We start from the raw sequence: 27324 nt of genomic DNA, 5'->3' as shown, positions 1-27324 counted from the left end.
GAGACAAAGTTATTAAATTTTTGATCAAAACTTTTTTTTTCGACGCAACAAAAAAAAGAGACAAAATTGTTCACCTTTTCAATTTTTTACTTTCAATGGTTCCTCTTGAGTTTTATATTTTGATTGCTTTTGTTTGATCTTCTTGTTGATGTTAGTTTGTTTTGTTGTGTACAGTTTTTGGCCTCTCATCCTGACTAACCATTGTTGATGGTCTGTCTCATGGTAAAGGTCAATTGCTATGAATTTTACTTATTGGTTGGACTTTTCAAGTGATCAACCGACGAACACACAAAACGATTACAAAAAAATAATCGATTTGAACACATTTCAAATTTAATTTCACTATTGGAGTGATTTATCAACAAGAGATGGAAATGTTTTGATAGCTCAATGATTAAAGTATTTTCAGATGTTTCCATTTTGATTGTTGTTTCATTTTCATTTTTAACCTAGAAATGGCTGTCTTGAAGTCTAATTGTTATTTGACTCTTTACCTGTATTTAGATGATTGAATTAAATGGAAACTTGGTGAAAACTTAAAGTCATTGTCAGGTTAAAAGAGTTGAACGTTGAATGTGACCAATTAGTTAGCAGTTATATTGAGAACTGGTTCGAGTGGTGAAAGTGTTTGTTTACCTGTCAGATCAGATGCATACTAAATGAAAAGACAAATTGAGTGTTAAGTCGATATTCAAACACACCAAGCCCATTAGGGAGACAAAAACACGCGTCTTAAGAAAGTGTGTTCAATAGAGATGATTGAGGAAACAATGATGAAGAGAAGAAGATTGAACATCTCAATTTGCAAAGGGATAAAGGAAAGTTACCATTTAGTAGCTTTCAATGAGAAACACACACAAAGTGAAAAGATGAAAATAAGATGCTGAGAAGAAGAAGAAGAAGAAGAAGAAAAAGTGGTAAAAATATCTGGAAAAAGGTAACATGGATACACACCTTTATTTCGTTGAAACATTTTCAAGGGTCGCAAGTGTATGTATCTTGCTTCACGCCTTCCCATCATGAAAGAGGCCATTTTTGTCCCATTCAATGGGCACCATTAATCCGTTAAGATGTGTCTTGTTGTTGTTGGTGTTGTTGTTGAAGCACAAAGCGGCTTAACTTGAAAATATCTATGTTAACCCAATCAACCAACGATCAATTGAAAGGTAAAAAAGTGAACTAAAAATGTCAAAACTAAAAGAGTTTTCATATTTTTTTAATATTTATATTTTATATTTAAATTATTAGATGAGTTTGTATTTGCTTTGCAGCTCAGAAAAGAGCTCAAAATTTTGCTCAAAAAAAAAGTGTATTCTAATATAAGAATCCTTTTTTATTGTTGATTCCAGGCTATTTAACCGTTTACTTATGTATATGTGTTTCTAACTTGTCTAACCTCTAAAGGCCAAGTCCACTTTACGATTGAAAAACTGAAAAGTGTCTCAATCTTTATTGTTGACCACAATTGTTGGCTACAATTTATATTTATATATTATAATGATTGTTGAAAAGGTAACATTTAAATGGATAACAATGGAATTACTTTACACTTTTTGCTTCTCTTGAACATCACCAAAAGTCGCTTATAACTTTATTATTGTTATCAATATTATTTTCAAATTTACATCCCAGGTTGAGATGACAACAAGCCATTAAACGATTAAAGTAATAACCAAGAAATTAGTTTAATCTCATTTTGCAGTCATTTTTGCTTCTTAAAGAAAGGTTTTACAAAATTTTCGAGAAATGTTTTTCTTTCTGAAAATTCATTTTCCAAAAATGTAAACATATTCAAGAATCACAATCATGAAGTTTTGATTCTCGATTCAATGTAATACATTCAAATTGACTTTAATGTTGAGCTTTACATTGTCATTGAAAATGGCCTCAAGGGATGAGATTTTATTCTTGTTCCGTTCATGTGATCTTGCAAGACAATTGGAGTCACACTTATGATGATTGAGTACAAATATATCTATAAATACACACACGTCTTCAACTTGAAGTAAATCAACAAGTTGAACGATTAAGTTAATTATCAATGATTAAACGTTGTTCAACAAAAGTGAACAACTATTAACCTTAAAAAAAGAAGAAGAAAAGTCAACAAAATTGACCTTTTTTTTCGGCAGCGCTTTCTAACTCCAATACAAGTTGAGATATTTCATCTTGCTGTTCAATTGTAATTAGCAATTATCAGATAAAGCCACGAGCATTTGCCTTCATCATCATCACCTTGAATGACAGTGTGAATTGAATGGAAGATGAACAATCTTAAGATGAAGAAGGTTATGATCATCTTGATGAGAGGCAGTCTTGATGATTTAAAGGTAATTTTTGGTTACTTTAAGTATTACATCCAACTGTGATTATTTTGTTCAACAATAAAATTAACATTAAAATTAACATTAAAATGGTAAGTTTGCATGAGATTTCCGTCTTGATCATCTTTTAAAAAAACTCAATATCTATTGTTAGCTTCCGATTGATTGACTCGAAATTTTCATCTTAAACTGTTTCTTTGTTTAATCAATTGAATCCTTGAAATGGTTGATTCTTGTGTAAATAACTCAATACTTTTTCCCCAGTATTTTGGGACTTTATTCATCATCTCAAGGCTACAGGATTCAGACTCAATTCATGATTAACTTTTTTTCCCTTCTTCTTCTTCTTGGTCAATTGATTTCAATTGCTTATTTGACTAAGAATAATAAGTTGATTTTTTCAACAATTTATTGTAGATTAACTTTTACCTTTTTACTGTTGCTGTGGTTCCATTGAAATGTGTAATGAGATTTGAGGAAACGATCAATATTCAATTCTTTTCATGAAAAATCTTTGATTTGGGTTGATAAAGTTAATTGGAAATGGAAATTGAAATGATAAGATCATGTGGGTTTAATGGTTATTAGTTTATAAGAATATGCATTTTGGCCTTTGGCTTAGTACATTGTGTTATGCAAAAGACGTGCTTAAAGCTCGAATTACTTTTCGAGATAAATCACGAAATTTTGTTTTCGCCATTCAAGTCAAACATTCTGAACATTTGATTTTACCATCGATTTCCAGGATAAAACTGAATACTTTGTACAAAAAGGTTTGTTAGTTTCAGAGATTTGTCTGGATTCTTTCAACAGTAACTGATGTTGAGCTTTTATCACACTTTGATATTTATTTAGTGTTGAATGTTTCCAGCTTCTGGACACTTCTCCGATTGGTCAGGTTAATTTGAATTTTGTGTTGGTTGAAATGAGCAAAAATGAAACAAGAAATGTTGATTAAATCTCATTTTTCCACTTCAATTGGTCCGTCTGTTTATTTTGCCCATTTGTATTGAGAAACATTTGGATCAATGCTTTTTAACAATCCATTGGTTTGTTGTCCTTTAATTTCCGTTCCAGTTTCATTATAACATGATGATAATGTGAATATTATTGTCTGTCAAAACTTTTCACCAAAGGCTTCCATCTTACTTTACCTTGTTTACTTTACTCTTTTCAATGGCAATTAAATGTTGACCGATGGACAGTTGAACACCAGTCTTGCTCTAATTACTCTTCCCTTCATTTCCTCACATTGCAATTTAGTCATTCAATTTGGACGAGAAAATCCATTTTCTGGATTTACTTTAATTTCAAGTTTTGTTCATTTCTAGATGAAGATTCCTTCATGGATTGAATACAAATATTAATATCGTTTTTTAATGTTAGGTCATGTTGAGTTATGTTGAGTTTTGAACTGTTAAATGAACAGGTTTAGTTGAATTGACTTACCATTAAAAGTAAATATTGGTTAAGGTTTTAAATTACATTTGGTGACACTTTTATTTGTAAATAATATTGAATGGATTGTTGGTTGTGTGTGTGTAAATGAAGGGAAACAAACAATAACAAAATGAGATGAAAATGCATTTGACAGCAAATCAAATCAATACAATACATTTTAATCACTGATCAATCTATTATATCCAAAGTGTTCATATGCATAATAACTAAACATTTAACATGAAATGAAGTTAGTAAATAGTAATTGTCTTATTATGAGTTGATTAAAAACACTTTAGCAGCATTTTGACTTTTGTTTTGTGATTCAAGTCTTGGTTCTGTCGCTGTCTACCAATGTGCACTTCTCAATAGGAATTCATGGTGAGGATCAGCTGAAGTTACATGACTCTGATGATGATGGCCTAAAGGAAAGGTATTACTTGATGCAAAAGGATGACAAATGGATGGACCCATTGGATTGGGATTGGGTGGACCAGAGAAGGGGTGATGATGGTGATGATGATGATGGTAAGGATGGTAAGGTGCAATTGATTGTTGATTGTGAAGAGTAAATGATGATGATGATACCAGTGGAGGTCCAGTAAAAGTCATTTCTTGTTTCACTTGAGATTCATTTGAAGTTGGACATTCAGTTGGTCTGACAAAGAAAGTACAAGTTTAGTTGAAATGAACTTGATTTGATATAAAAAATTGAGACAACTTACATTAATGATTTACCATCTTTAACAAGCACTGGAACAGCAATTTGTCTTGGTGAAGATGCACGTTGAGATTGATGATGATTACCGGGATGTTCAGATGAATGGTGATAGTTGAGTAATGAGTTTGATGATAATCCAGTTGATTTGGTTTGCAGTTTAGGTGGATTGTGAGTGTTGCCAGTAACAGTATTACCATCATTGCTGTTTACATCACAATTAACCTGATGATTAGATTCAGTTGATCCTGGAGATTCAGACATTGACTTTTCCTTTTGTTGTCTCTTACACTTGTACCGATGATTTTGAAACCATATTTTAACCTGAGTCGGAGTTAGAGCAATAATTGAAGCCAACTGTTCACGCTCTTGAGCCGTTAAATATCTTCTTGTACGAAACTGCTTTTCCAATTCATAAACCTTGACAAGTAAAACAATTAAATTAAGGTAAACCAAAACACAATCAACCAATTGTACTTACTTGCTGTTGAGTGAAAAGGACTCGTCTTTTCCTTCGTTGATGAGATATTGAAGTGTAGTGGTGATGGTGATGGTGATGGGGATGATAAGGTTTGCCGGCTGTCCCATGGTTGTAGTAACATGAAGCATCAAGTCCCGAAGTGGAACCAGAGGTTGACGTTGAAGGTCCACTTGGACCGGCAAGGCTTCCCACTGATGATGCCGGTGGTGGTGGTGGTGGCGGTGGCAGGTATGATGCCCATGAAGATGAGCCTCCGTTGGGATAAAAGGGATCACAGTAATTGTTGTAAGTTGATCCAGTAACAGACGAAGTGGCAGTTACAGTGGATGATGATCCAGATGAAGATGATCCTATATTCATTATAACGATAATGATACAAATAATCTCACTCTCTGTCTCTCTTCTTCTTCTTCTCTCTCTTCTCTCTCCTTCTTTTCTTTTAAGATGATGATATATATTTCAACTGCACTCTTCTTAACAAGTCCTCTTCTTGTTTCCCTTTTTACACTTAACTAAAATTGTTTTTGGTACTCCAAGTAACTCTTACGAGCTTTTTACTTTCCAATGATTTTTACGTTTATTTTTTTTCAAGATCATCTTCATCATCATCTTCATCATCGTCCTCTCATTGACCTTAAAGTCTTCTTCTTTTCTCTCTTTTCTCACTCTGCTTGGCCTCAACACACACTGCCATTATAATGACAATAGTAAAGTCTCCTCCCTGTAAAATAACATTACATTGAAATACATTCCCAGTCTTACTGGTTATTGGATGGTTTCCAGTTGAAACTCTCCGCCCATGAGTAACTCAGCTAATACAATTTTGCTAACCAATCATTTAATGCACTTTATTAGCACCTTTACCATTGTTAATTGTAATCAAACTTTAATTATTGACGCTTTTATTTCTTCTTTTCATTAGGAATAGCATTAAGTTTGTCACTCTTTTCACCAATTCATTTTAAAAGCCATTCAAATCGCGATTTAAACACAATTTTAATGAGACCAAAACATTGATAAAAGCAGTCACTTGATTTTGCATTTGGAGTTGAACATTTCGTGTCAATCAGTTAATCAAGTGATAAATAATGTGACAAACTTAATGCTATGTAGAGGTTCTGATATTAGACGATTTTAGCCAAGATTTTATTTTTTTCATAACGTAATTTCAATTAGCTCTGAAGCTAAAATCTAACCTTCAGCCTTTTGTCTAGATTTCAATTTTGTTGATCCACTCTTAGCTCATTGATTTTTGAAGATCATTTTGCTATTTATTTCGGTCTTCATCATATCACATAATCGAAATCAATTTGACTAATATTTGAATAAACAATTAAGACATTACAATGGTTCTGGAGAGTCATGATGCTAGCTTATTGTATCTGTTTAAAAATGGAACCAAGATTTCATTGATTAAAATCTAGAAATTAGATTAGACGCTAAAAGGCTAGAAGTCCGAAATTTTTCTCGAATGTCAAAGTCTAAGTTAAGGTCTAAATAAAATTTTAGACGCCTAATCTGATGTCTGTAATATAGTCTATTCATTTAGACCTGAAAACTAGACGTTTATAAGCTCTAATGCTATCCTTAATTTTTCCCATTGACTGTTGTTTTGTTATTTGCGTTTTGTGGTTGGTTAATTTTTTTGTATTTTTAATGAAACTATTTTTAACTTGAATCGATTTTTGTATTTGAAAAGATATTTTAAAATTTAATTTAAGTTGAATCTTCATTGTTTTCGTTCTTATCAAGAGAATTGATATCGATATTTGAATGGAGATACTTGAATATATCAGCGAATTCAAAAGGACAGGAATATTGTGGATAGAATTTCAAGTGGATTATAATGAGTGCCAAACAATGAAGTCAAAAGGTGTAACTCAAGATAAGTTATATAATCAATTAATTGTATAAAAAAGGATAATTGAGTTTGATTCATTAAACAATTCAATTTGGTGGTCTCTTTGTTTCCAGGATGAAGCTGAGTTAAAATTTTTTTGCATTTCTTGTAGCAATACATTCAGTTGTATTTGCGGATGTTTGCCTCCTCTCTTAATATCATCTTGAGCAGACTTCATATGCCAAGCTCATTGGAATTATCTTTGTTTTCTCTTGGTTAATTTTCTCCTCAATTTATAATTTTAATGGACTTCAATGGAATCAGCCAATTCAGGATATTCAACATGGAAATTTTGTGAACTTGAATCAAATCTTTTCCATTGGCAAATGAATCAGGCCCTATCTTGAATGTGACGGTTCAAAATGAGTTGTTGACACTCGTTCGTAGATCTTCTTCCTAAATATGTTTCTTTAATAGGAGATGCAGATATCACCTGCAATTAATAGAAAATCAAAATAAACTGGATTAATATCATTAATGTTACATGAAAGCTGTTATATTGAATCTTGCTTTTTATAGACTTTGGATTTAAGCAAGATCTCAATCTCAATAAAAGACAAGACTTACCTCGATATAAAACATGGTTATGGTTTACAAAATACAATCCTATGCTTTGGTCCTTAAAAGTGTAATTGTGAATTAGCAATTATGGGTAAGTTGTTTCTATTAAACTCAATTGTTTTAAAAAAAGATCAACTGTTCATATTAACTTGAAATCATAATTAATTTTCCGCTAAATTTAAAAGCAACTGATTCGCCATCTATTGATTCAAATTCAAACCATTTTATTTTTATTTCATTTATTTCACAGCAAAACCTGTATTTAGTTTTGAAAACTTCACTAGTCTGGTCAACGAGGAAAAATTTACTGAAAATACTCAAAATTGATTGATTGATAATCAAATATGGGAAAACATTTAATTTACATAAACATGTGGATTAGTTCATCTGACAAATTACAAGTTTCAACAAGACCGACATGAATAAAGTAAGTAATATTCATAAATCTACAACTACATACTGCATATATGTAACCTATGCATGTTTAAAATTAACTAATTACTACATTATGTCATACCGAAGTCATGTGCTTTGAAATAATTAATGATATGTATTGTGCTATACTTGATTTTATCAGAGATTTCAATTTATGGATGGAATCCGCTAATATATTCTGGTAACTCGCGTGAAACATCTGATTATGAATGGCTTATACAAGCTTAAATGACTTGTTAAAGGTTATTATCGCTGTTTCGTTTACTCTTTTCGATTGTTAATGAAAGTATCAAGGTTGTGGGTCCGAAAATTGGCCTCATATACAATATTTAAATGATTACTGCAATCCTTTAAATAGTAAACAATCACAGCGATCAAGTTGACTGAAGACCTTATTGTTATCAAATTATATTGATCAGCAATTTCAATGAGAAACGTATTGAACATACCATTAATAATAATCTTTCAATTATAGCTTTTGAGATTTGAATAGATGGATTAAATAATAGCTTCGAGGTTGACAAATTGATTTAAATAACACTCTGTGAATCTTTTCATTACATCATGGCATCAACACGAGAAGCAAAAAAAGCATGGAAAGACTGAAGCTAACCATAATTGTAACCATTGAATATTTATCTAAACAGGAAAAATGATGAAAAATGAATGGAAAAATAAATTCCTGTTTACCTGAAGAGATTGAATAAAAGTTCCTCAAGGCGTTATTCACCTTTTAAATAATTGTCTTCACTTATACTGTTGACCTTGATTTGTGATAATTATCGGTTAATGATCAACTTTTCATGATGATCAAAATGTATTGCAATTGTCTATCAACATTTTTCAATGTCAGTGCCACATTTAACTGTATTAGCTGAGGCAAATTTATATATTAAATTGTTTCAATTCAAAACCAATAAATGGTGTAAATTAATTTTTGCTTTATTTGTAGTCAATTCATTTAATAAGCAATCAAGGCTCGTATAATAAACATTTATGGACTAAAAATGTAATCACAAATAATTATCAATTGAAATCGTTCAAGATTATCATTGAAAATAGGCAAATTGGCCTGAAAACGGTATAAACGGTTAAAAAATGATAACAAAATTACAAAAATAATTAAATAGCAATTGTTGGTGCATCTATTAATATTTAACAAAATATCTAAATTTTTCTTAGATTCTGATTCTGGTCAACAACATTATCAGAATACATTAATTCAATATCACGAGCGTAAAACTTCTTCAACTCATTTCGACGGATTTTCATAGCGGCAGTCACCAAACCCGAATCTGGTGTCCACTCTTCTTTGCATAATTTAATTTTCCTTGGAATCTCATATTTGTTTAAACCAATGTTCATCGAGAAACGTCCAATTTCATCAACAAACACTTGATTGACTTTCGGGTTATCACATAAATCTTCAAAAGACTCATCAGCCAAATCAGGTGAAATTTTGGATGCCAATAGTTTCAGTGACTGTGAATTAGGAACAATCAAGGCAATTGTATAATTGTGCAAACCATCGCCATAAACACAGATTGACTCAACCAAAGGATTACCACTTAGACCCGATTCAACCTGAAAGTAAAGATACAAACATGATTAATATTGATTGAAATTAAAATGTAGATTAAAATAAAAGACTAAAAATTAAGGTAAATCAACTGGATTATTTATAAAGGTCAAACAATATTGTAATATTGAATAATCTCAATAGATTGAAATGGTTCAAGTTGTGTATTGAATTGAGTGAAATTTGTGTCAATTTTTCATTGTGATTATCGAAGCAAGTAAATATTCATATTAACTTATGGTCAGTCAATTGAGAGATTAAAGATAAATACTATTAAAGTAACTGAAAGGCAATTTAAAGGGAAATAAATTGCAGGTAAATTTGTAAAGGAAAAGCAAAATAAACTTGACCTTGTCAAGTTCAAAAAGATATTAAAACTTGAACAATTTCATTTGAATGAATCTTTGAATAAAGGTCATCAATGAATTTGTACTAATGATATTGACAATTTGCTATTTTAACCACGAACCAAACTCTACACTCAATTAGTGAATTACTTGGGGCAGTTTCACATTTGGTCAAGCTTAATCTGCGAAAAATATGATCACTTAAATATTAAATCACTTTTTTCCTTAAACATAACTAAATAGAGACAATTGGACTCAATTAATAAGTTCAATCCAGTAAAAATCATCTTCATTTTAGCTATAGTTTTACCTTGATAGCCAGCTGATCACTCAATCATCACCATTGCTCTAGTAGCTTGATTGGTACTTGTTTTTGGATTGAAGGTTTGCTTTTCAACTCTACTTCCCTCTTGAAACAATTAAGACAATTGATAAGTGAAGATAGTCACTGGACGAGACAATTAACTTTAATTCTGTTAGACTTTCAAAGGTTGACCCTGACCATAAAATTTTGTATTGTTGATAACGGGAAATTGATCAGGTAAAAACTCATCAACCTGAAATAATGAGCTTTATTTATTATCTTCTATTATTGTTGTTTCTTGAGATTTCATAGTTACTTAGAAGGAAGTATGGTTAGCTTAATTTGGTTCAAATACTGTTCTAATTTAAACTCACTGACATTGAAATTAAACTCGAAAACAAGTTACAGACTAAATTAATCTCTTTGTTAACAATGATATTCAACTATTACATGGATTGCTTGTGAACTTTTCTTGCCTCTTTTGTTTTGTCTACCTTTATGCAATCACTTTTCATTTGAATCACAATCCTTGACAAGTGTTTCCGATTCAGTGAAATAAAAGATTGATTCACAAATTTCATGTAACTTCTTCCTGGATTTTTGTAATTTGTCAAACAATAAACTACAAGTTGAAGTAAAACCTTTAACGTCAATAATACATACCTTTCCTAGTGAAATGTATTCACCAAACTGTAATTTAACCAAATCTTTACGTCTGTCAATAATTCTAAGCTTTCCATCAGGTAACATTTCACCAATATCTCCTGTATAAAACCAGCGAATTCCGTTTTCTACTTTAAACGCTGATTCTGATTCTTCTTCATTCTTATAATATCCCATGGCCACTGTATCGCCACCAATTACTATCTCACCTCGAGGATAAGGTTTATCATCAGGACTATAACCAGCCTCTTCCCATGGAATCAGTCGTATTTTAATGCCAAACAATGGGAATCCTACATTTCCAAGAGTCATATCACCGAGATCCATGCAAGTACCAGCAGCACATACTTCGGTTGCTGAATAGCCGACGATTAAACTACAAGAAAAACACGCTCTGGCAAAATATTGAGTCTCTACCGAAAGTGGTGCTCCTCCGGAAACAATGGCCACAAGTTTACCTCCAAGAGCAGAGAGGGTCCGTGAAAAGACCAGTTTGTCCATTAAAGGTGTCTCAAATCCTTTGGACATCCAATAGTTTTTATAATCTAAACCAAAGTGAAACATTTTAGCGGCTAAACCTCCTTTAGCTTCCACCAGTTTGGTTACTTCTTTTCGTATCCTGTCCAGAATCAAGGGAACTCCGCATAAAAGTCTAGGTTTAAGAACAGTCAAATCACCGTCAACTCCTGATTTAATGCCGGGTGAGTTATTGGTTAATGTAAAGGGTGAGGAGTAGCCAACTTGAAGTCCCATCATGATTATACAATGTTCAACGACACATTCATAAATATGAGCAAGGGGAAGGTAACCAATGTGAACACCATTTTTATCGTGATACTGGTCAAGAATGGTGTTCATTGCACGAACGGCAGTCAAAAAATTTTTATGGCTGATTACAACTCCTTTTGGGACTCCAGTTGAACCTGAAGTGTACATTATAAGAGCATTTGAGTTTTCAGTTGATACTTCTTTGGGTTTCAAATGAGGTGATGATGAACCACCAGTGGATAAAAGGGTTGACCATGGGACGATATTATACTGTGAGTTGAGTTTGCTTGTATCAATTGGAATACATCCTTTGCTTTCCAATAAAATCAAATGTCGAAGGTACTTTAATTCACCTCGTAATTCAGTCAACTTGTTGATTACTTCTGATGAAACTATGGCAACTGTTGCTTCTGTTTGGTTAAGAACATGGACAATCCCGTCGGATCCTAAATTAGCGTATAAAGTAACCACCGGGCAATTAAGGCGCAGTAAAGCATGAAAACTGATCAACCATTCCATGCGAGTCTCTGAAAATATGACAACTCGATCACCTGATTGAGCTAAATCAAGCGATAATATTCCTCTAGAACAGTCATCGACCAATTTATCTACCTGGGCAAATGTGAACCATTTATAAGCAGGAGCGAGTATCTTTTTCTTTAATCGTTTACCCGATTCTGGTGCGATTATCTCCTCTTCAAAAAACACTTCTCTATAACCTAGACAAGGTTTAGATGAGAATCGACCAAAAACATCTCTCATGGCAGAGTCAATTGTACCATAGGAGTCTAAATGGCTTACAGGCTGGTCGCCAGTACGAACTATTGTCACTTCTGGTAATCCGGTTTCAGCATTGGTTGACGGTGTAATAGACACTTTTGTTGTACATTTATGTCCAGGTGATCCACTTTTATTGGCCCAAGGTTTGTTTGCTAAATAATAGCCAGGAAGGGTTACCGTGTCATAGACGAACACAGCTGATTTGATGAGATTCATTATTCCACTTATGCTGTGTATTGCACAGTTGCGTTGATTTGTCAAATTTTATCAAGTTATTCAGTGTCAATTACCATTAATTAATTCACAATAATAACCATGAGTTGTCGATCGAGTCACAAACCAGAATATCAGATTTTAAAAAGGCATGAAATAAAGCAACGACAAAAAAATGAATTTTCAAAAATAAACAATTGTAAAATTGGAAGGAATCATTGAAAGCTATTAAAATTAATTGGAAAAAAACGACGACAATAGTTCGGATTTAAATTAAATATTGAACTAAATTCATGAAAGGTGATAGACACGAAAATTCCAATGAATTTAAATAAAATTTCGTAAAATTAGGCAGAAGGGAAACACAAAGACAAACTGCTTTTTACTGTTTCACTGGAATACAAAGTTACATTTACGACTTCTATTCACTTGTTTATTCAAGTCAACGATGTGTTCAGCGTTTTTCACTGGACTGTCACTTCAAGTGAGAGTGATTAACAGTAAGAGTGAGTTGCTTGACTACTCTTGAACCTGAATACTATTCAGTGAAAATTGAAATTGAAAGTTTTCTTTCTCGCATCTTTTGCTTTCTTTCATTACAAGCTCAAGTTTTTACCCATTTTTTGGCAATGGCTTTATCTATCAATTTGATCCCTGCGAAATTCAAGCCTTTAGATCCTTGAATTTCATTGAAAATATAATCTAAAACTGTAACTAAAACACATTGGAATCAATGTAAAAATGTAAAAATCAATGATTTAACAAGTAATTTGTATTCCAATGCCACATGCCACAGCATTTGCAAAGTTATACAATTTTTTGTGAATAACACAGAAAATTACATTAATTCATGTAACAAAAAGCCTATTGATTAATGACTCAAATTACTTAATATTGACCAATCAAGACTATTCCTGACCTTAACTGGCCTTGATTGACCTTGTTAAAACATTTATTAATACTAAATAATATAAACTGGTAAATAAGCTTCAGGATATTTCCATCGCTTTTTGATCTTGTTTTTTTCCTTATTGGATGAGCATCAATAAATACCTTGCTAATTTGCTGTAAAATAATCCACATCTTTGTTGATTTGGCTGAGTAATTGAGGCTTCCATCGTTTTGATTTATAGATGAACACAATTAATGAGAAAATCACAAACAACTTGCATACGCGTCTAAATGATTAATGCAACCTTTTCCTAAGATCAGTGTAGCCATTTTAATCTAAAATTAGATAAGATTATGTTCAAAATTAGATAAATAAAATGTTGTAATATTAATGAAGAAAAATAGATTTCTTCAGAAACACATGAAACATATGTTTCATTGTTGAGTTAGCTTATGTCTTCATAAAGGAAGAGATTGAAAGTAATTTCAAATAATAAAATGCATTAACAATGAAATGTGTATGTAAGACACATGTATAATGTAGACTTTAACCTTCGGATCAAGTCGAAATAGAAATATGATTTTACATGATTACAGGGGAAAGAAATTGCTTCAATGTTTGAAAGATTTCAGAAAAATAGAGTCATTTTTAATAAGAAAATTACAGATTATTGCTATTGAAAATATCAAATGAAGATTTGATCTAATTTCAACATAAAATGATTCGTGAATCAAGCTTGTGTGTAAAGATGGGATTCCCATGATTTAGAAGTCTAGAGATTTTTAACTTTGAATAAATTTTTCTCAGATCACTGTTGTTGTGCTTGATTTTTGAATTGTGATTCGATACAATCTTCGTGATGAATATTTCGAAGTTTGTTTTTGATTAAAACATTTTTTGTTGAACTAAAAATCCAAGCACATAATATAAGGCAAAAGTGAACATACGATGGTAAATTATGCGAAACAAAACTTCAAAGCTCATCTTTCTTTGATTTTGATTTTGATTTTGTCTTTTTAACAGGTTTATTATCTTCTTTTGATGATTTCGACGGAGATGAATTTCGTGATTTAGACTTCTTAGATATACTTTTGGATTCAGTCTGAGACGACGGACGTAAAATTTCACTAACAGTTTCAGCTAACCATTCTTGGCCCTTTTTAACATCAATTAATTCATCAGCTGATTTCTTGGAGATATCAGACAGCCTGTTAACTAGAAATTGTTTTACATTGAATAGTAATTCAAATTGACTTCGCTTTTTCCTTAAGTTTGCGATATAGTGATCAATAAATGGTTGTTGTAGAGCGCGTTGTTTCTTTCGAAGATCACTTAATTTATCTCGTAAGAAAACAAGACTTATTAAGTCATTTTTATATGATTTGAACAGGGTTGTTGAATGTCGTTGATAGTTAAACCAGTTTCGGAGAAGACAATTAACATCACAAAGACTTAATGCTATCTGGAGTTTAACAGATGGTTGTGCATATGTCAAAATGAATCCTAATAAATTAGATTGTGTGATTGACCGAGTTGATGGGAAAGTAACAGTTTCAGATTTTCTGTAAACAAAAAGGTTAAAATTAAAAAAAGTTATATGCATGGAGAAATTATAATTTAAAATCTATAAGCAATTATGTAGTGAAAAAATGATTAATTACCTGTAGGCTGGAAACAGCATAATTGTCGGATATTTGTCGACATTATACTCAAACGGTAAATCATTTGTATCTCCGTTTATCCGGGTGAATAAAATGCCATCAATATTCTGAAAATATTTGGCAACCGAAAGATAAATATGGGCAACCGTTGAACAATAACCACACCAAGGAGTAAAGTACATGACAAGAACATCTCGTTTCGGTGATAACGCTATCTCTTTAAAGTTATTACTATGAATTTCAGGAACACAAATAATTTGATCATTGCCTAATCCTTTTAAACACTGTTCTGAAGATGACACTGATTTATCCGTCGAGCTTCGTAAATAACGAACAAGCTTGTTGTCTGTATAGTTTTTGATTATTTCATAAAAAGCTCTTTTGTTGATGGTTGATGAAGAACAGCATGATGATGCAACTTGGTGGTTGAGAAGATAAATATTTTCCTGGTGAGACTCGATTATGAAAGCTAAAGTTGCGTGCGTCTCATTAAATATGTCAATTCCTAGTGACTCGGCGAAACCAGGGTAGAGAATAGAGTCAATCGCAAGAAACTTTAACGTTTTGTTGGCTTTACATCCTAAGCCGGTAAAATTTTCTCTCCATTTCGATGAAGTCGAACTCAGTGATCCTTCTCCACTATCTGGAAAATTGAAATCACTGTAGTTTAGACCCAGTGCTAGGCGATAACAGTATTGATGTTCCAAATTTTTCATCATGCGAACAATTTTATCATCTTTAGTAGGAAAGTTGAAAGATCCTACATTAGAGTCTTCCGATAGATACTTTAGCGATGAAAAATATTCTGAATCATAGGTATCGTCTCTGTTATCATTTATAAGAGAGTATTGATGAGAATCCATTTCATTGGGTAAGTTGCCAGAACATGTAACCTCAATTTTGTAGTATGGAGTATATTTAGGTTGATAGGTACTTTTAATTTCATTGCAGAAAGAAGCAGTTTTGTTTATTTCCAATGGCTCGAATGAATTTAAATATCGAGCTACTGTTGCTAAACAGTTGAATTTTTTACAGCCTGATGGGCACTTAGATAAATTAATGCGAATACAGGCGGTGCAATAACACTTTTTCTCAGCTGATTTTCCAATTGGTCTCCAACGAACTATTTGTGAATGACAACATGTATCTTCAGATATAACATTGGACATTTTCCAAATATCACTCTTTTCAGCAATCGGATTCATAAGCTCATGGCATTTTTCTTCCATTTCAATTAGACTTTCCTCTGTTGCCCGGCGTCTTAAGATACTACGGTGAATGAGCGACTTGATGGTTGGAGAGTTTTCACAATTATGATAGTCCATAGCAACTTCACGAAGCTATAAAGAAATCAAGAATAAATTCATTATTGTATTTTCTTAAATAAAACACGAATATAAATAGTCTTACAATGTCATAATAAGGAGAAATTCCAAAAATTAAACTTCTAGGTGTAAGAAGGACTAGAGTAGGACTGGATTCCAAAATTTCGGCCAAAGCATCACTTTTTCTACCACTTGGTATAAGCCAATCAACTAAACCTTTCCAATCATCAAATAAATTACTGTATATCCATTTAAGGACGGCATCTGAATTTTTAAAATCGGTTCCTACAATGGACGTTGTATTCCAAGAATAAAGATTAATTGATGAAGTTGTATTAATTCGCACTTTTTGAGCAACTTTACGACTCGTGATGACACAGAATTTTACAAGTCGGAAAGGATCTGATTGCAGAGCCCGGACTGAGGCTTTAAAAAATAAATCATATGAAGATAAAGTTGAAGGATCGTTGAAATCAAAATATCCCACTGCAACACCATCGTGTTTCGAAATAAGATCTAATAACTGTCCTTCATCTTGAATTGGTGTCAATGGGTCGATTAAATTATCGAGATAGTGAATGATATAACCAGCCATTAATGGACCTGGGTAAGTAAGAGCTCCAATATTTCGTAGATGAGCGGAAAATGAAGGATATTGATGAATCATATTATGTTGTCTACATTCACCATCTGGCCACCAACAGTTTATAGCTGCGAAATAAATCTATTGATAAAAAGGATAAAAAATTGCATATTTAGGATTGATACTCCAAAATTAAAGACTAAGCAAAAATATATTGTCAAACCTGGTTGGGATAATGGCTGGCTATAATTTCAAACTCTCTCTTGAACTTTATGCATTGTGCATCCCAAGGTGCATAGTACATGGTGAAAGATACATCCGACTCCGATGAGCGGGTAATTAATTCAGAAAAGCTGCCAGTTTCATAATCTTCAATTAATGAGTCAGTAGAGAAGAATTTGCTTGGCGGTGGAGTCTTCCGTATAATCAAGCGACTATGAGAAAAAAATGAGAAATAGTTAAAATGATGCTCTAACAGTGAACTTATGTTGACTTACTCATGTTTTAAAGTAGCTAGAACTGTTATCGAAATGATAAGTACGATGGATAGTTGTTTAATTCGCGCTCTGATGGCATTAATAAAATTTTGGAGTCTCATTTTAATATTTTGCACAACACCTCTGGTATCAACGTGACCACCATTTAACACTAATCCTTTTTTATCGAGATATGGACTCAAACTGTGAATAAAATAAAATAGAACATGTGGTAAATAAACGTGAAAACACAAGAAACAAGCAATTTGATAGAAATTATATCATCAGAGATTCACTCACCGATTTTTGAGCCCATTGGTAGAGATAGAATTAAATTGAACCTGCTCTTGTTGATGTGATTGGTCAGGATAAATAGTATTTACAAATTGCACATCACGTTCATGCCTAACATCACAATCATCAACATTTTTATCTTCTAAACTAGATTCCAAACGGCTATGGGCTGACTCTTCACCCATTACAATAGACGATCATGACGATAAAATTATTATTAGTAGAGAAACACAATAGAAAAATAACACAGATGATATAAAGGTGATGCCAAAGAGGATGGAAGAGGGAGAAAGTGGAAAAGAACTCAAATCTGTGTGTAAGATGATGATGATGCAGTTGATTCTATGGATAGATCAAGAGAGCACATAGCAACGATAACAAGAATAACGATAACTAAAAGCTATGAACAGTAGTTGAAATTTCCAAGCGTTGACTATGGATGATTAAAATACAGAACAGTTGCCAAGTTTGTTCCATAAGGTGATGATGACAACACTCTATTTCGATTATGTTTACATCGAAAGCTTACCTTTCATTAAAAACAACGAATTTCATTATTAATTACACCGTTCAAACATAATTGTACGACAAAATTGATCGATTTATATTATTTTAAAAGTCTGAAATGGTTTTGGTGAAGTGTTTCATACGCCTTTAAACGGATACAGCATTTTTATAAATAAAGCTTGGAGTTGAAAGTGGCGCCATTTTTTAAAAGGTATACGAGCTGCTTACTTAACATGGCTCAACAAATTATTATTTGCGCTGAGTGTATTATGGAAGATCCAACTTAAAGCCTCTGAACATTGAGAGTAAATTAATTTGTGATTTACTTCTTAATTACCAATTTTCCTCATTGCTTTCTTTTTATGATGCTTCCTTAAGTGAATTTATAAAAATTGTTTTCCTTCACATATTTCATTTTATTTAGTTTTATCTTCTCCAACTTTCAATTGTGATTTGTTTACATTTTGTTCATTGTTTTTGTACTAGTCTCATGTTCGATGGGTAACACTAATACATCTCAGGTTAAACGTGACCGCAACTATTTTTATACAATTGATGGCGTTAATCATCCTCGAGACTCCTCTAGTTCACCGCGAGCTGATGATTCTAAAGCATTTGATTTCATTGGTGGTCGAAAAAAACCGTTGCTTTGCTATCAATCCTCTGCTGAATACAGTGTAGATGATGGCTATGATGAATGCAAAGTAAACTCTCCTTGCATATATTTAAATATTTATTTCCATTTTTTCGCAAAATATTTTAATAATCTTGTCTTCTGTTTTTTAATTCTTTTTCGTAGATCCGCCCTCGAGCATCGACTATCAGTCAAGGAACATCTATTGATGAAAATGCTCTTCCAACTGTATTTAAGTGGGAAGGAGGAGGAAAAGAGGTTTTCATCTCTGGAACTTTCAGTGACTGGAAGCCAATAAAAATGGTTCACAGCCATGATGATTTTGTGGCTATCGTAGATGTGCCAGAGGTTTGCATTTCAATCTTTTATTTATTACACCAGTCTAATGGTTCAATACGTATTTTTATTTCAATTTCAGGGTGTCCATCAATATAAATATATAGTTGATGGCACTGAAACTGTTAACTCGAATGCAACCTTGGATGAAGAAAAAACGAAAAACGTCATAAATGTTAAAAAAAGTGATTTTGAAGTTTTTGAAGCTCTTGCTATGGATCTGGCCGCAAACACTAATAGTAATCAAACACAGCTTAGTGGATCTCCACCAGGTAATCTCAATCAGTCCTCGATCAATTTGTACTTGAATTTTTTCATCATCAATGTTTGTTATGTCTGTTTTTTAATATCTTTTTATCTTTCTATTCGAATTTCATCTTTTTATTCATATTGCGAAGGCTCTTATTCTCAGGAATTTCCTTCTTCCATGCTGCAAAAATTAGGAAATCCAAGAACTAGTGGTCAAGGTGGTAATCAAGGCGCTGGTCCTCCAATATTACCTCCTCATCTGTTACAAGTTATGCTGAACAACCCAACTTTAACCTCTGGTGATCCAACATTCTTACCACAGCCAAATCACGTCATGTTGAATCATTTGTATGCCTTGTCAATCAAAGATGGTGTTATGGTTTTAAGCTGCACCAACAGATACAGGAGAAAATATGTGACTACTCTGTTGTACAAACCAATTTAAGGCTAACCCTTTAAGACCCTTCAATGGATTGTCATCCGATCCCCGAAGGTGCGAAGCAATGTTTTTGAATCATTAAAAATAGAATGTAATATTTACAATACGAAAGAATCTGAAAAGCTATGAGGATACCAGGAAAATCCTCCTTTATTCATCTACCCTGCATTACTAATCATGAAAAAAAGAATTTATTAATTAGTGTTAACGTGCAAGAAGAAATTAAAGTCATAATGTATGTCATGTAATTTGAAAAAAAGTTGCAATCCGATTAAAATTTTTACAATTGTGATGTCATGAAATTTTTTATCGATAAGACCAATTCTTAGACCCATTGGCCCTTAATTTTGTCAATTGTATCAATATATTCATATAAAATTTAGCTTGTATTTTTATAAATTCATCAATAATCGTCTATTGTTTTGCCAGAAATATTCCAATGACCACCTTGTACCAAATTTAAAGAAAAGATTATCAAAAATCATTTTCCAATTCATCAAAGACGTTTTGTTGTTGTTCAGTTTTCCGATTATTGTCTATTGGTTACAAACACAGGTGAAACGCCAAAAAATGGCAATGGCAATGACAGTCGTGTTGGCTGTTTGGCTATTTGCTCATCATAGCAAACAAAAAGTCAAGAATCATCTGTTAGTCTCGTCTTCAAAATAGTTCTGTATTGATTTCTTGCCTGAGCATTAATAATTTATCTAGCTGGAATTCAAGTTTAATTGTAAACACTCGCTGTTAAGGTTAATGAAGCTATTAACTTCAGCCTTTACTTGCTTTCAAAATATTTTAAAATTGTCTGCATGTATCCGTAGTAACTATTTGTCGATCTAATCTCTAATTGTTTAGTAGAAATTATTTTGAGCAATAAATACCTTTAATGTGAAATGAAACGATTACCATTTAATTGTTTAAGATTTTTTTATTGCTTAGATTACTTTTCAATGTAAATGCCGAGGAAATTCAATAAATGATAGGAAATATACTATAAATGAATGAGGATTTCAATCAATTGTGATAACTCAATGAGATAATTTGAAGTAAAATGAGCTAAACACCTTCAGAATCACTGTGATTAGAAACTAATAAATAACGATTATCATCAAGTGATTGAATCTTTTTGGAACCTCTCTTAATGCTGTTTACTTTGGGACGCTTTCGACAGCAAACTCTTCGACAACAAAACCGGCAGCAAAATACAGTACACAATAAAGTTAAACCGGCAGCAAATCCAGAAACAAACGGTATCCAAAGGCTATACAATACATTAGTGTCCATCGAATCTGTTAAATGTGTTACTTTAGTGTAAAAATTGTGGATCACTTGTTCACCTCGATCAATCAATGTTTCATTTGAGTCATTATCAAACAAATTAACTGACCCATTCTCGGTGTCATTATTACGGACAACATAAACGTCATGGGAAGTGTTGTAATTTTCAGTCAAATTGAAGTCAACATAATGAATGATGACAGGCGGTTCAGTTTGATTTACACTGTGATTTTTATCGAACTGATCCATTGGAACAATTATCTTCTTGGTAACTGACCCACTACTTGATGATGGTACTATTGATGGCGATGTTAAATTTGTGGTTGAAGGCAAACTTGTAATTTCACTGTTAACCTGGACAGAAACAACCAGGTTAAAGTTGATCACACAGATAATCAAAGTGGCTGAAATATGTTTCATTTTGAGATCAAATTAGACTAATTTAATGAGACAATTTACCATATAAAGGGTAAAATTGATTATAATGGCAATTTTGAGATGATCAGAGGTTACTTCAGACAGATACAAAAATAAACAGTAAATACTGTAATTAGAATGTAATGAAGTGAGAAATTAGTGTTGATCACTTGGAAATGCCATCTGCCATAGATGATGATCTGAATAGACAGCAGTACCATCATTGTCATCATTATCATCAGAGTATATTCATTTGTTACAACCTGAATTGATGATGATAAGTAAGAGGAGGGGGGAAAATGAAGATGAAAAACTAAACCTCTTTACCATTTGATAAATATCTTGTTCAACAAATACGACATTTCCGTTAAACAATCAAATAATGACGCTTTTGAAAATTTTTTGATTGTCTCTCTGCTATTTACTTTTACCATTGAAAATTTAATTTGTTCATCTCCAATTCAGTATCCTCTTCCTTCTCGTAACCTTTTCAGTTCAGCTTTTCTCTGTCTTACAATTTAGCCTTATGAGTTGTAACATATTTAAATGTCCCAATTTAGACTAAAATAAAAATATATTGCTCTCCATGTAATAAACAATTTATAAATCAATATTATTCACTAATATAAGCTTCTCTATGTATCATTTTTTTTACACATAAATATTGTTTTCCTCTTTCCTTTCTTCAATTTACCATCAGCAATTTCTGAACATTGAGTAAATAAGAGTAGATTCAGTTGGAGATAAAGTAGCAAATGTTTCCTCTGATTACACTGAAACAATCAAATGAATAGACAATTTGATGAGGGTACAAATGATCAACCCATGTTTAATGCATCTTTTAAATATTAGCTTATTGAACAAATAGCATCTCTTTCAACTTTATTATCATTGAAATAAGGTAGACGCAGTTTCAGAGGAACCATTTTTTGCACATTTGTTTGTATCAGTCTAATTATTTGAATTAATTCAAATTATTAATGATTATTTTATGCTTAGAAAAGAAATGCATAGAGAAAAATAGTAAATTATGAAAACATTTGCATTCATTACATAAGAATATTTGTTTTGCTTGAATTTGAATTCGTAGTAATCCAAGTTGATGTCATTAAACCAGATGATTATCATAATTTTTCGGGTAGAGTTCATGTTAAGAATGAGATTGAAATGTATTACGAATTTTGAGTTCGAAGGTCACGTTCAGAATAGTTTTTTTATCGACTTGATGAACATGCTTTAATGTTTATACAATGAGACATCTTTAGATTCTCTTCAAGATTTTCATTGAACCCAAATTCATCGTAATTATTTGCTTTGTAGCGTGTAAACTGATGAGGCACATTCAATCTTTTGATTGAACATTGATTGACTATATCATATAGCACATGGTATATACAAAATGTATCAAGTAGCCATAAAAACCCGAATTCTGAATACAATTACGATGGACGTAAAATCTCAACATACAGTGAGAAATACAATGAGAAAAAGTACAATATTAAAGGAGAAAATGGCCAAATTTGTTTACCAAATATCCGAATTCGCAAATAGGAAAATTTGATCTTTTTAGTAAATTTTATAATGAATGAATTCAGAATTTACATCTTAACTTCTGAATCTCTGGTTATTTTGAGCTTTGAAGAAAGCGGTGATTAGAACCGCTTGAGGTGTGTCGTCATTGTAAAACACTAGATGGACTTAGTTTCCAATCGAAACTTGCTTCTTCAAGTTACTAGGAGGCAAGCATAACCGTATCAAGGTTTGCAATTTATGCTATTTGTTAAATAATTCGTATTAGGGCCTCTAATAAAGGCAATTAAATCAAAATATGGCTACAACTAATAGTCAAGATTTCAATATTACACCGTGTCAACAGATGGCCTCTTCTTGTACAGGTGCTATAATTACTTCACTGATTGGTAAGTATACAAAAATGGATTCTTTTCCTTAAGTTTTGAACATGTTTTTTTCTTATCTTTCCTCGTTATCGCGTTACAGTTACCCCTTTAGATGTTGTCAAGATTCGTATTCAAGCTCGAGAGAAAGAGTTCATTCGTAATAAGTGTTTTCTTTACTGTAATGGTTTGATGGATCATATTTGTACCTGCAATGGTGGAAATGATCCAGCTTCAATGAAAATGACCCATTCTGAAAGAGTTAAATGGTTTAATCGTGGTGCTCCTTTCACTGGAACCTTGGATGGAATAGTGCATATTGCAAGAAATGAAGGATTAACTAGTTTATGGAGTGGATTACCACCAACATTAATTATGGCTATACCTTCAACAGTTATCTATTTTACAATTTACGATCAGCTAAGAGCAAAAATAAATCTCTGGAATGGAAAAAGTTTATCTGAACAGCCACTTTGGGTTCCTATGACAGCCGGTGGCTGTGCTCGTGTTATTGCTGCAGTAACAATTAGCCCTTTGGAATTAGTGCGTACAAAAATGCAGTCGGAAAAATTGAGTTATTTTGATATTGGAAGAGCTGTCAAATCATTAATTCAACAAGAGGGTATTTTAGCTCTTTATCGTGGTCTTGTCCCAACCATACTTCGTGACGTGCCTTTCTCAGCTATTTATTGGGCTGGCTATGAAGGGCTTAAAAGGCGTTTAAACTGTACTATAGAACCAACTTTCATTCAAAGTTTCATTTGCGGAGGGATTGCTGGATCACTGGCCGCTATCATTACATTACCCTTTGATGTCGTTAAAACTCATCGTCAGATAGAAATTGGACAAGCCCTTATTGTTGCCAAAGGTGCTCAAACTCGCAAAAATCCCAAATCAACAGTGTCTATAATCAAGCATTTATACTTTCAAAGAGGGCTGAAAGGTTTGTTTGCTGGTTTATCGCCTAGGTTAATCAAAGTAGCTCCTGCTTGTGCTATAATGATTAGCACTTATGAGTGGGGTAAATCATTTTTCCGACTATACAATGAAAAAAGGCACAGAGATTCCTGATGTTTTAGCTCTAGTTGTATTATTTTCATAAATCAAATTTAAATATTACTTTAAAACAACTTGGTCTTGATGTGTTGAACAATCTTGACAACATAGAACCAACAAAGTTGAAAGAATAAAGTACCAACTATTTAATCTATTTTTGCTCCTTTGCCACAAATTCATCAGGTTTAGAATTATCACATTGAAGTATTTTAATTTATAAAAAGCGTATGCAATTATGAGATTAACCGATTAGCGATGTTTCTGATTCGGTGAAGTTAATTCAATTTGGTATTTGTTTGACAGATCAAGATCAGTTGTTTTAAATCTAATGGTTTGTAAATATTTTGTTGATATGTTATATTCACTTTAATTAAATAGAAAAGATTAATCATGAGAAAATTTTATTAATGCTATCAAAGAAAATTTACATGTGATTCAACTATGATTTGTTTTCATTTAATATCTAGTCTATATCATTTGGTTCTTCACTCGTAGATGCATCAGTAACTTTTTTGAGTTTCTTAGCGCGTATATCACTCATAGCTTGCTCAATTGACCTTTGATCCCGTTTTAGGGCTGTTGGTACCAAACCAAATTGTTCACTAGGCACTGATATGGTCGCTGCTTTTTTACCAATTTCTTTACCGATTAAGTGCTCATATTTTGTGCGATAGCTGGATACAGGAACAATTTTCTTTTTCTTTTGAGCGTCAAGTTCTTCTTTAGCTTCCATAACTTTTTCAAGAGCAGCCTTTTCAGGATCATAGACTTGACCTCTTTTCAAAGCTGATAATTCTTCTTCGGATGGAATTGAATCCTGTTTATAAATAACTGTATGCCGCTCATCACCTTCACCGAAAGAAGTCGCGAACAGTCCAACATCGTCAGCAACATCGTGTACAATTGTTCGGTGCACTTTATCCATCGGTTCTAATTTCAAGGACGATTGAGATTCATCAGCAATAAATTTTTTAACTTGATTTTCAATTTTTACTTTGAACTCTTTTAATTGTCGCTTTTCATCTTCGACCAGTTTTCTCATGGCTTCCTCTTGCTTTTTTGCCACTGCTTTTTGATCACTGCGGCCAGTTGATGGAGGTTTTTCCATTGACTTCAATATTGAACCTAGAAAATCTGCCATTGTGAGCTAATGTAGGATTAATTATAAAAATGTCACACTAAGAAATTAAAACAATTGAAAGATGGATTAAATTTCTAATACAAAGAATATAATTGTAAACAAACCGACATACGAAACGCCATCTACCGGGCATAAATTAAAATTACATAGCAAGATGGATTTGTTGATAATAGATGGCGTCTTTACAAATCAAAATAAAACACATGTTTTGCACTTTAACTTGCCTGCATGTTGATAAGTCTTTAAGTATTTAATTTTATATTTATTTTTGAATATTCGAATTGTAATCTAATTTATAACATAAGTGAAATCATTTGCAATAATGGACGAAGAAGCTCTTCAAGAAAGATGGGCGATTAATGAAAAATTCATTGGACAAGTGGTTCAATCTTTAGTTGGATTGAAAAATGATAAAAATAATAAGAAATCAAAAGGTAATTCATTTATTAAGGCTCTCTTTATTGTGTTATTGAGCTTAATCGATCGTTAATTAATCATCTTTTCTGTTTGTTACAGGTTCAGTTACAAAGTCTCCAGTTGTAAAAGTCAAGCCAGATGCTGCAAAAGTGAAAAAAGTCAAATTTACCCCAAGTCCGGTCATTGAAGACGGCAATTTCATTTTTTCAAAATTTGATCTTGCACAAAATTCACAAGAAAAAGTAAAGAAAGAAGACAAGTTCAAAAAAGGGAGAAAAGATAAAAAATTGAAAGCATCACTTCATAAAATTCAAAATCAAGAGGAAAAAGTTAAGAAACTTATTGAAAAAGGTGAAACTGATAAAGCGATACAATTCAAGAATCAAAAAGCCTGGAATAACGCCTTAGAAAAAGCCGAAGGAAAGAAAATTTTTGATGATCCAAAAAGGATTGCAACTTCGTTGAAAAAGCATAAAAAGGTTAAGCAGAAACATGCCAAGGAGTGGGCACAACGTAAGAAGCAAGTCGAAGTTAAAATTAAGAAAAGACAAGAAAAACGTGAACGAAATATTAATAAAAAGTTAATGAACAAAAAGAAGAATAAAAAAAATAAAAAGAGATAATTTTTTACCAATAAGCTTTTCTTGTTTTTTTATCTATGTTTTCGATTTAATCATCAATCTTTACAACAGAGAATAAAGATTTTGGTGAAAGTACAATTATCTACAATAACACAATTTTCTAGCAATTATTTCAGCTTTTCTTACGAATATTTAATTTTTGATTCTTACTTAAGTAAATACGTAAGAGTCGAACTGTTGAAACTCTCAGATAAACTACTGTATTTGATAAACTGATGAAACATTATTTAACAGTCGTAAAAATCATTACCGAATATCTGAGTATGCGATTAATGAATTTGAGAATAAAATTAGATATCAAAGATTGAATATAAAAAAAATTCCCACAGAGAAACTTGAGAAATGAAAGATTTATCAAGATTCCAGAAAAAATCCAAACTGTTCAAGCTGAATCTGATATCGCAAAAATTAAAAGTTAACGAAATACCTGAAACTTTACACTTAAGTAGAGTCAGAGTGCTACACCAGTTGATTAGTGAATTTAATAAGCCTTATCCTCTGCTATATTAACTAATTGTAAAATTTCATCCTAAAGTTTGATTAAAATAATCAACATAAAGAACCTAACTC

General features: G+C 32.2%; 7 protein-coding genes and 2 long non-coding RNA genes across 11 annotated transcripts; 4 read left to right on the top strand and 5 right to left on the bottom strand.

Annotated features, from left to right (window-relative positions):
• Window positions 1–3805: 3805 nt before the first annotated feature.
• Window positions 3806–5654, bottom strand: LOC107369411 (uncharacterized). The gene is made up of 3 exons (XM_015937361.3): window positions 4964–5654; window positions 4490–4902; window positions 3806–4422 (listed from the first exon to the last, which is right to left on the bottom strand). The coding sequence occupies exons 1-3, from the start codon at window positions 5321–5323 to the stop codon at window positions 4113–4115; spliced, it is 1083 nt and encodes a 360-aa protein (XP_015792847.2). The 5' UTR covers window positions 5324–5654; the 3' UTR covers window positions 3806–4112.
• A 991-nt stretch (window positions 5655–6645) lies between these two features.
• On the bottom strand, window positions 6646–7695 carry LOC107360448 (uncharacterized). The gene is made up of 2 exons (XR_001568295.3): window positions 7431–7695; window positions 6646–7296 (listed from the first exon to the last, which is right to left on the bottom strand). It is a non-coding gene; the product is annotated as an uncharacterized LOC107360448 (long non-coding RNA).
• A 37-nt stretch (window positions 7696–7732) lies between these two features.
• LOC107364497 (uncharacterized) lies at window positions 7733–8463 on the top strand. The gene is made up of 3 exons (XR_016200907.1): window positions 7733–7851; window positions 8002–8101; window positions 8335–8463. It is a non-coding gene; the product is annotated as an uncharacterized LOC107364497 (long non-coding RNA).
• A 313-nt stretch (window positions 8464–8776) lies between these two features.
• On the bottom strand, window positions 8777–13692 carry LOC107364483 (long-chain-fatty-acid--CoA ligase 4). The gene is made up of 3 exons (XM_015931839.3): window positions 13567–13692; window positions 10753–12529; window positions 8777–9443 (listed from the first exon to the last, which is right to left on the bottom strand). Exons 1-3 carry the CDS (start codon window positions 13629–13631, stop codon window positions 9027–9029), a joined length of 2259 nt encoding a protein of 752 aa, XP_015787325.2. The 5' UTR covers window positions 13632–13692; the 3' UTR covers window positions 8777–9026.
• A 339-nt stretch (window positions 13693–14031) lies between these two features.
• On the bottom strand, window positions 14032–18415 carry LOC107364469 (thioredoxin domain-containing protein 11). Of its 2 annotated transcripts, XM_015931828.3 has the most exons (7): window positions 18274–18415; window positions 17751–17919; window positions 17472–17654; window positions 17198–17408; window positions 16477–17115; window positions 15067–16406; window positions 14032–14967 (listed from the first exon to the last, which is right to left on the bottom strand). In XM_015931828.3, the coding sequence occupies exons 1-7, from the start codon at window positions 18278–18280 to the stop codon at window positions 14379–14381; spliced, it is 3138 nt and encodes a 1045-aa protein (XP_015787314.2). In that variant the 5' UTR covers window positions 18281–18415; the 3' UTR covers window positions 14032–14378. The 2 variants fall into 2 exon arrangements, with proteins under 2 accessions (XP_015787314.2, XP_015787305.2); XM_015931819.3 differs by lacking the exon at window positions 18274–18415 and having other exon boundaries at window positions 17751–18064.
• On the top strand, window positions 18320–20201 carry alc (5'-AMP-activated protein kinase subunit beta-1). Of its 2 annotated transcripts, XM_015931851.3 has the most exons (5): window positions 18320–18462; window positions 18738–18955; window positions 19051–19233; window positions 19304–19493; window positions 19620–20201. In XM_015931851.3, exons 2-5 carry the CDS (start codon window positions 18749–18751, stop codon window positions 19913–19915), a joined length of 876 nt encoding a protein of 291 aa, XP_015787337.1. In that variant the 5' UTR covers window positions 18320–18462; window positions 18738–18748; the 3' UTR covers window positions 19916–20201. The 2 variants fall into 2 exon arrangements, with proteins under 2 accessions (XP_015787337.1, XP_025018401.1); XM_025162633.2 differs by lacking the exon at window positions 18320–18462 and having other exon boundaries at window positions 18513–18955.
• Window positions 20202–23359: 3158 nt separating this feature from the next.
• LOC107367961 (mitochondrial glutathione transporter SLC25A40) lies at window positions 23360–24994 on the top strand. The gene is made up of 2 exons (XM_015935738.3): window positions 23360–23523; window positions 23603–24994. The coding sequence occupies exons 1-2, from the start codon at window positions 23433–23435 to the stop codon at window positions 24568–24570; spliced, it is 1059 nt and encodes a 352-aa protein (XP_015791224.1). The 5' UTR covers window positions 23360–23432; the 3' UTR covers window positions 24571–24994.
• LOC107367972 (sperm-associated antigen 7) lies at window positions 24940–25816 on the bottom strand. Its single transcript, XM_015935749.3, has one exon. It carries the CDS (start codon window positions 25694–25696, stop codon window positions 25019–25021), a length of 678 nt encoding a protein of 225 aa, XP_015791235.1. The 5' UTR covers window positions 25697–25816; the 3' UTR covers window positions 24940–25018.
• Window positions 25817–25910: 94 nt separating this feature from the next.
• Window positions 25911–26750, top strand: LOC107367981 (surfeit locus protein 6 homolog). Its single transcript, XM_015935760.3, has 2 exons — window positions 25911–26130; window positions 26213–26750. The coding sequence occupies exons 1-2, from the start codon at window positions 26019–26021 to the stop codon at window positions 26734–26736; spliced, it is 636 nt and encodes a 211-aa protein (XP_015791246.1). The 5' UTR covers window positions 25911–26018; the 3' UTR covers window positions 26737–26750.
• The last annotated feature ends 574 nt before the right edge of the window (window positions 26751–27324 follow it).

The sequence above is a fragment of the Tetranychus urticae genome, chromosome 1, assembly GCF_039701765.1.
Source record: "Tetranychus urticae isolate SD_2017Ah chromosome 1, NJAU_TeUrti_SD_1.0, whole genome shotgun sequence".
Taxonomy (NCBI): Eukaryota; Metazoa; Arthropoda; class Arachnida; order Trombidiformes; family Tetranychidae; genus Tetranychus; species Tetranychus urticae.
The sequence above is the reverse complement of the archived record's forward strand: the minus strand, read 5'-3'. Positions and strand labels throughout refer to the sequence as shown.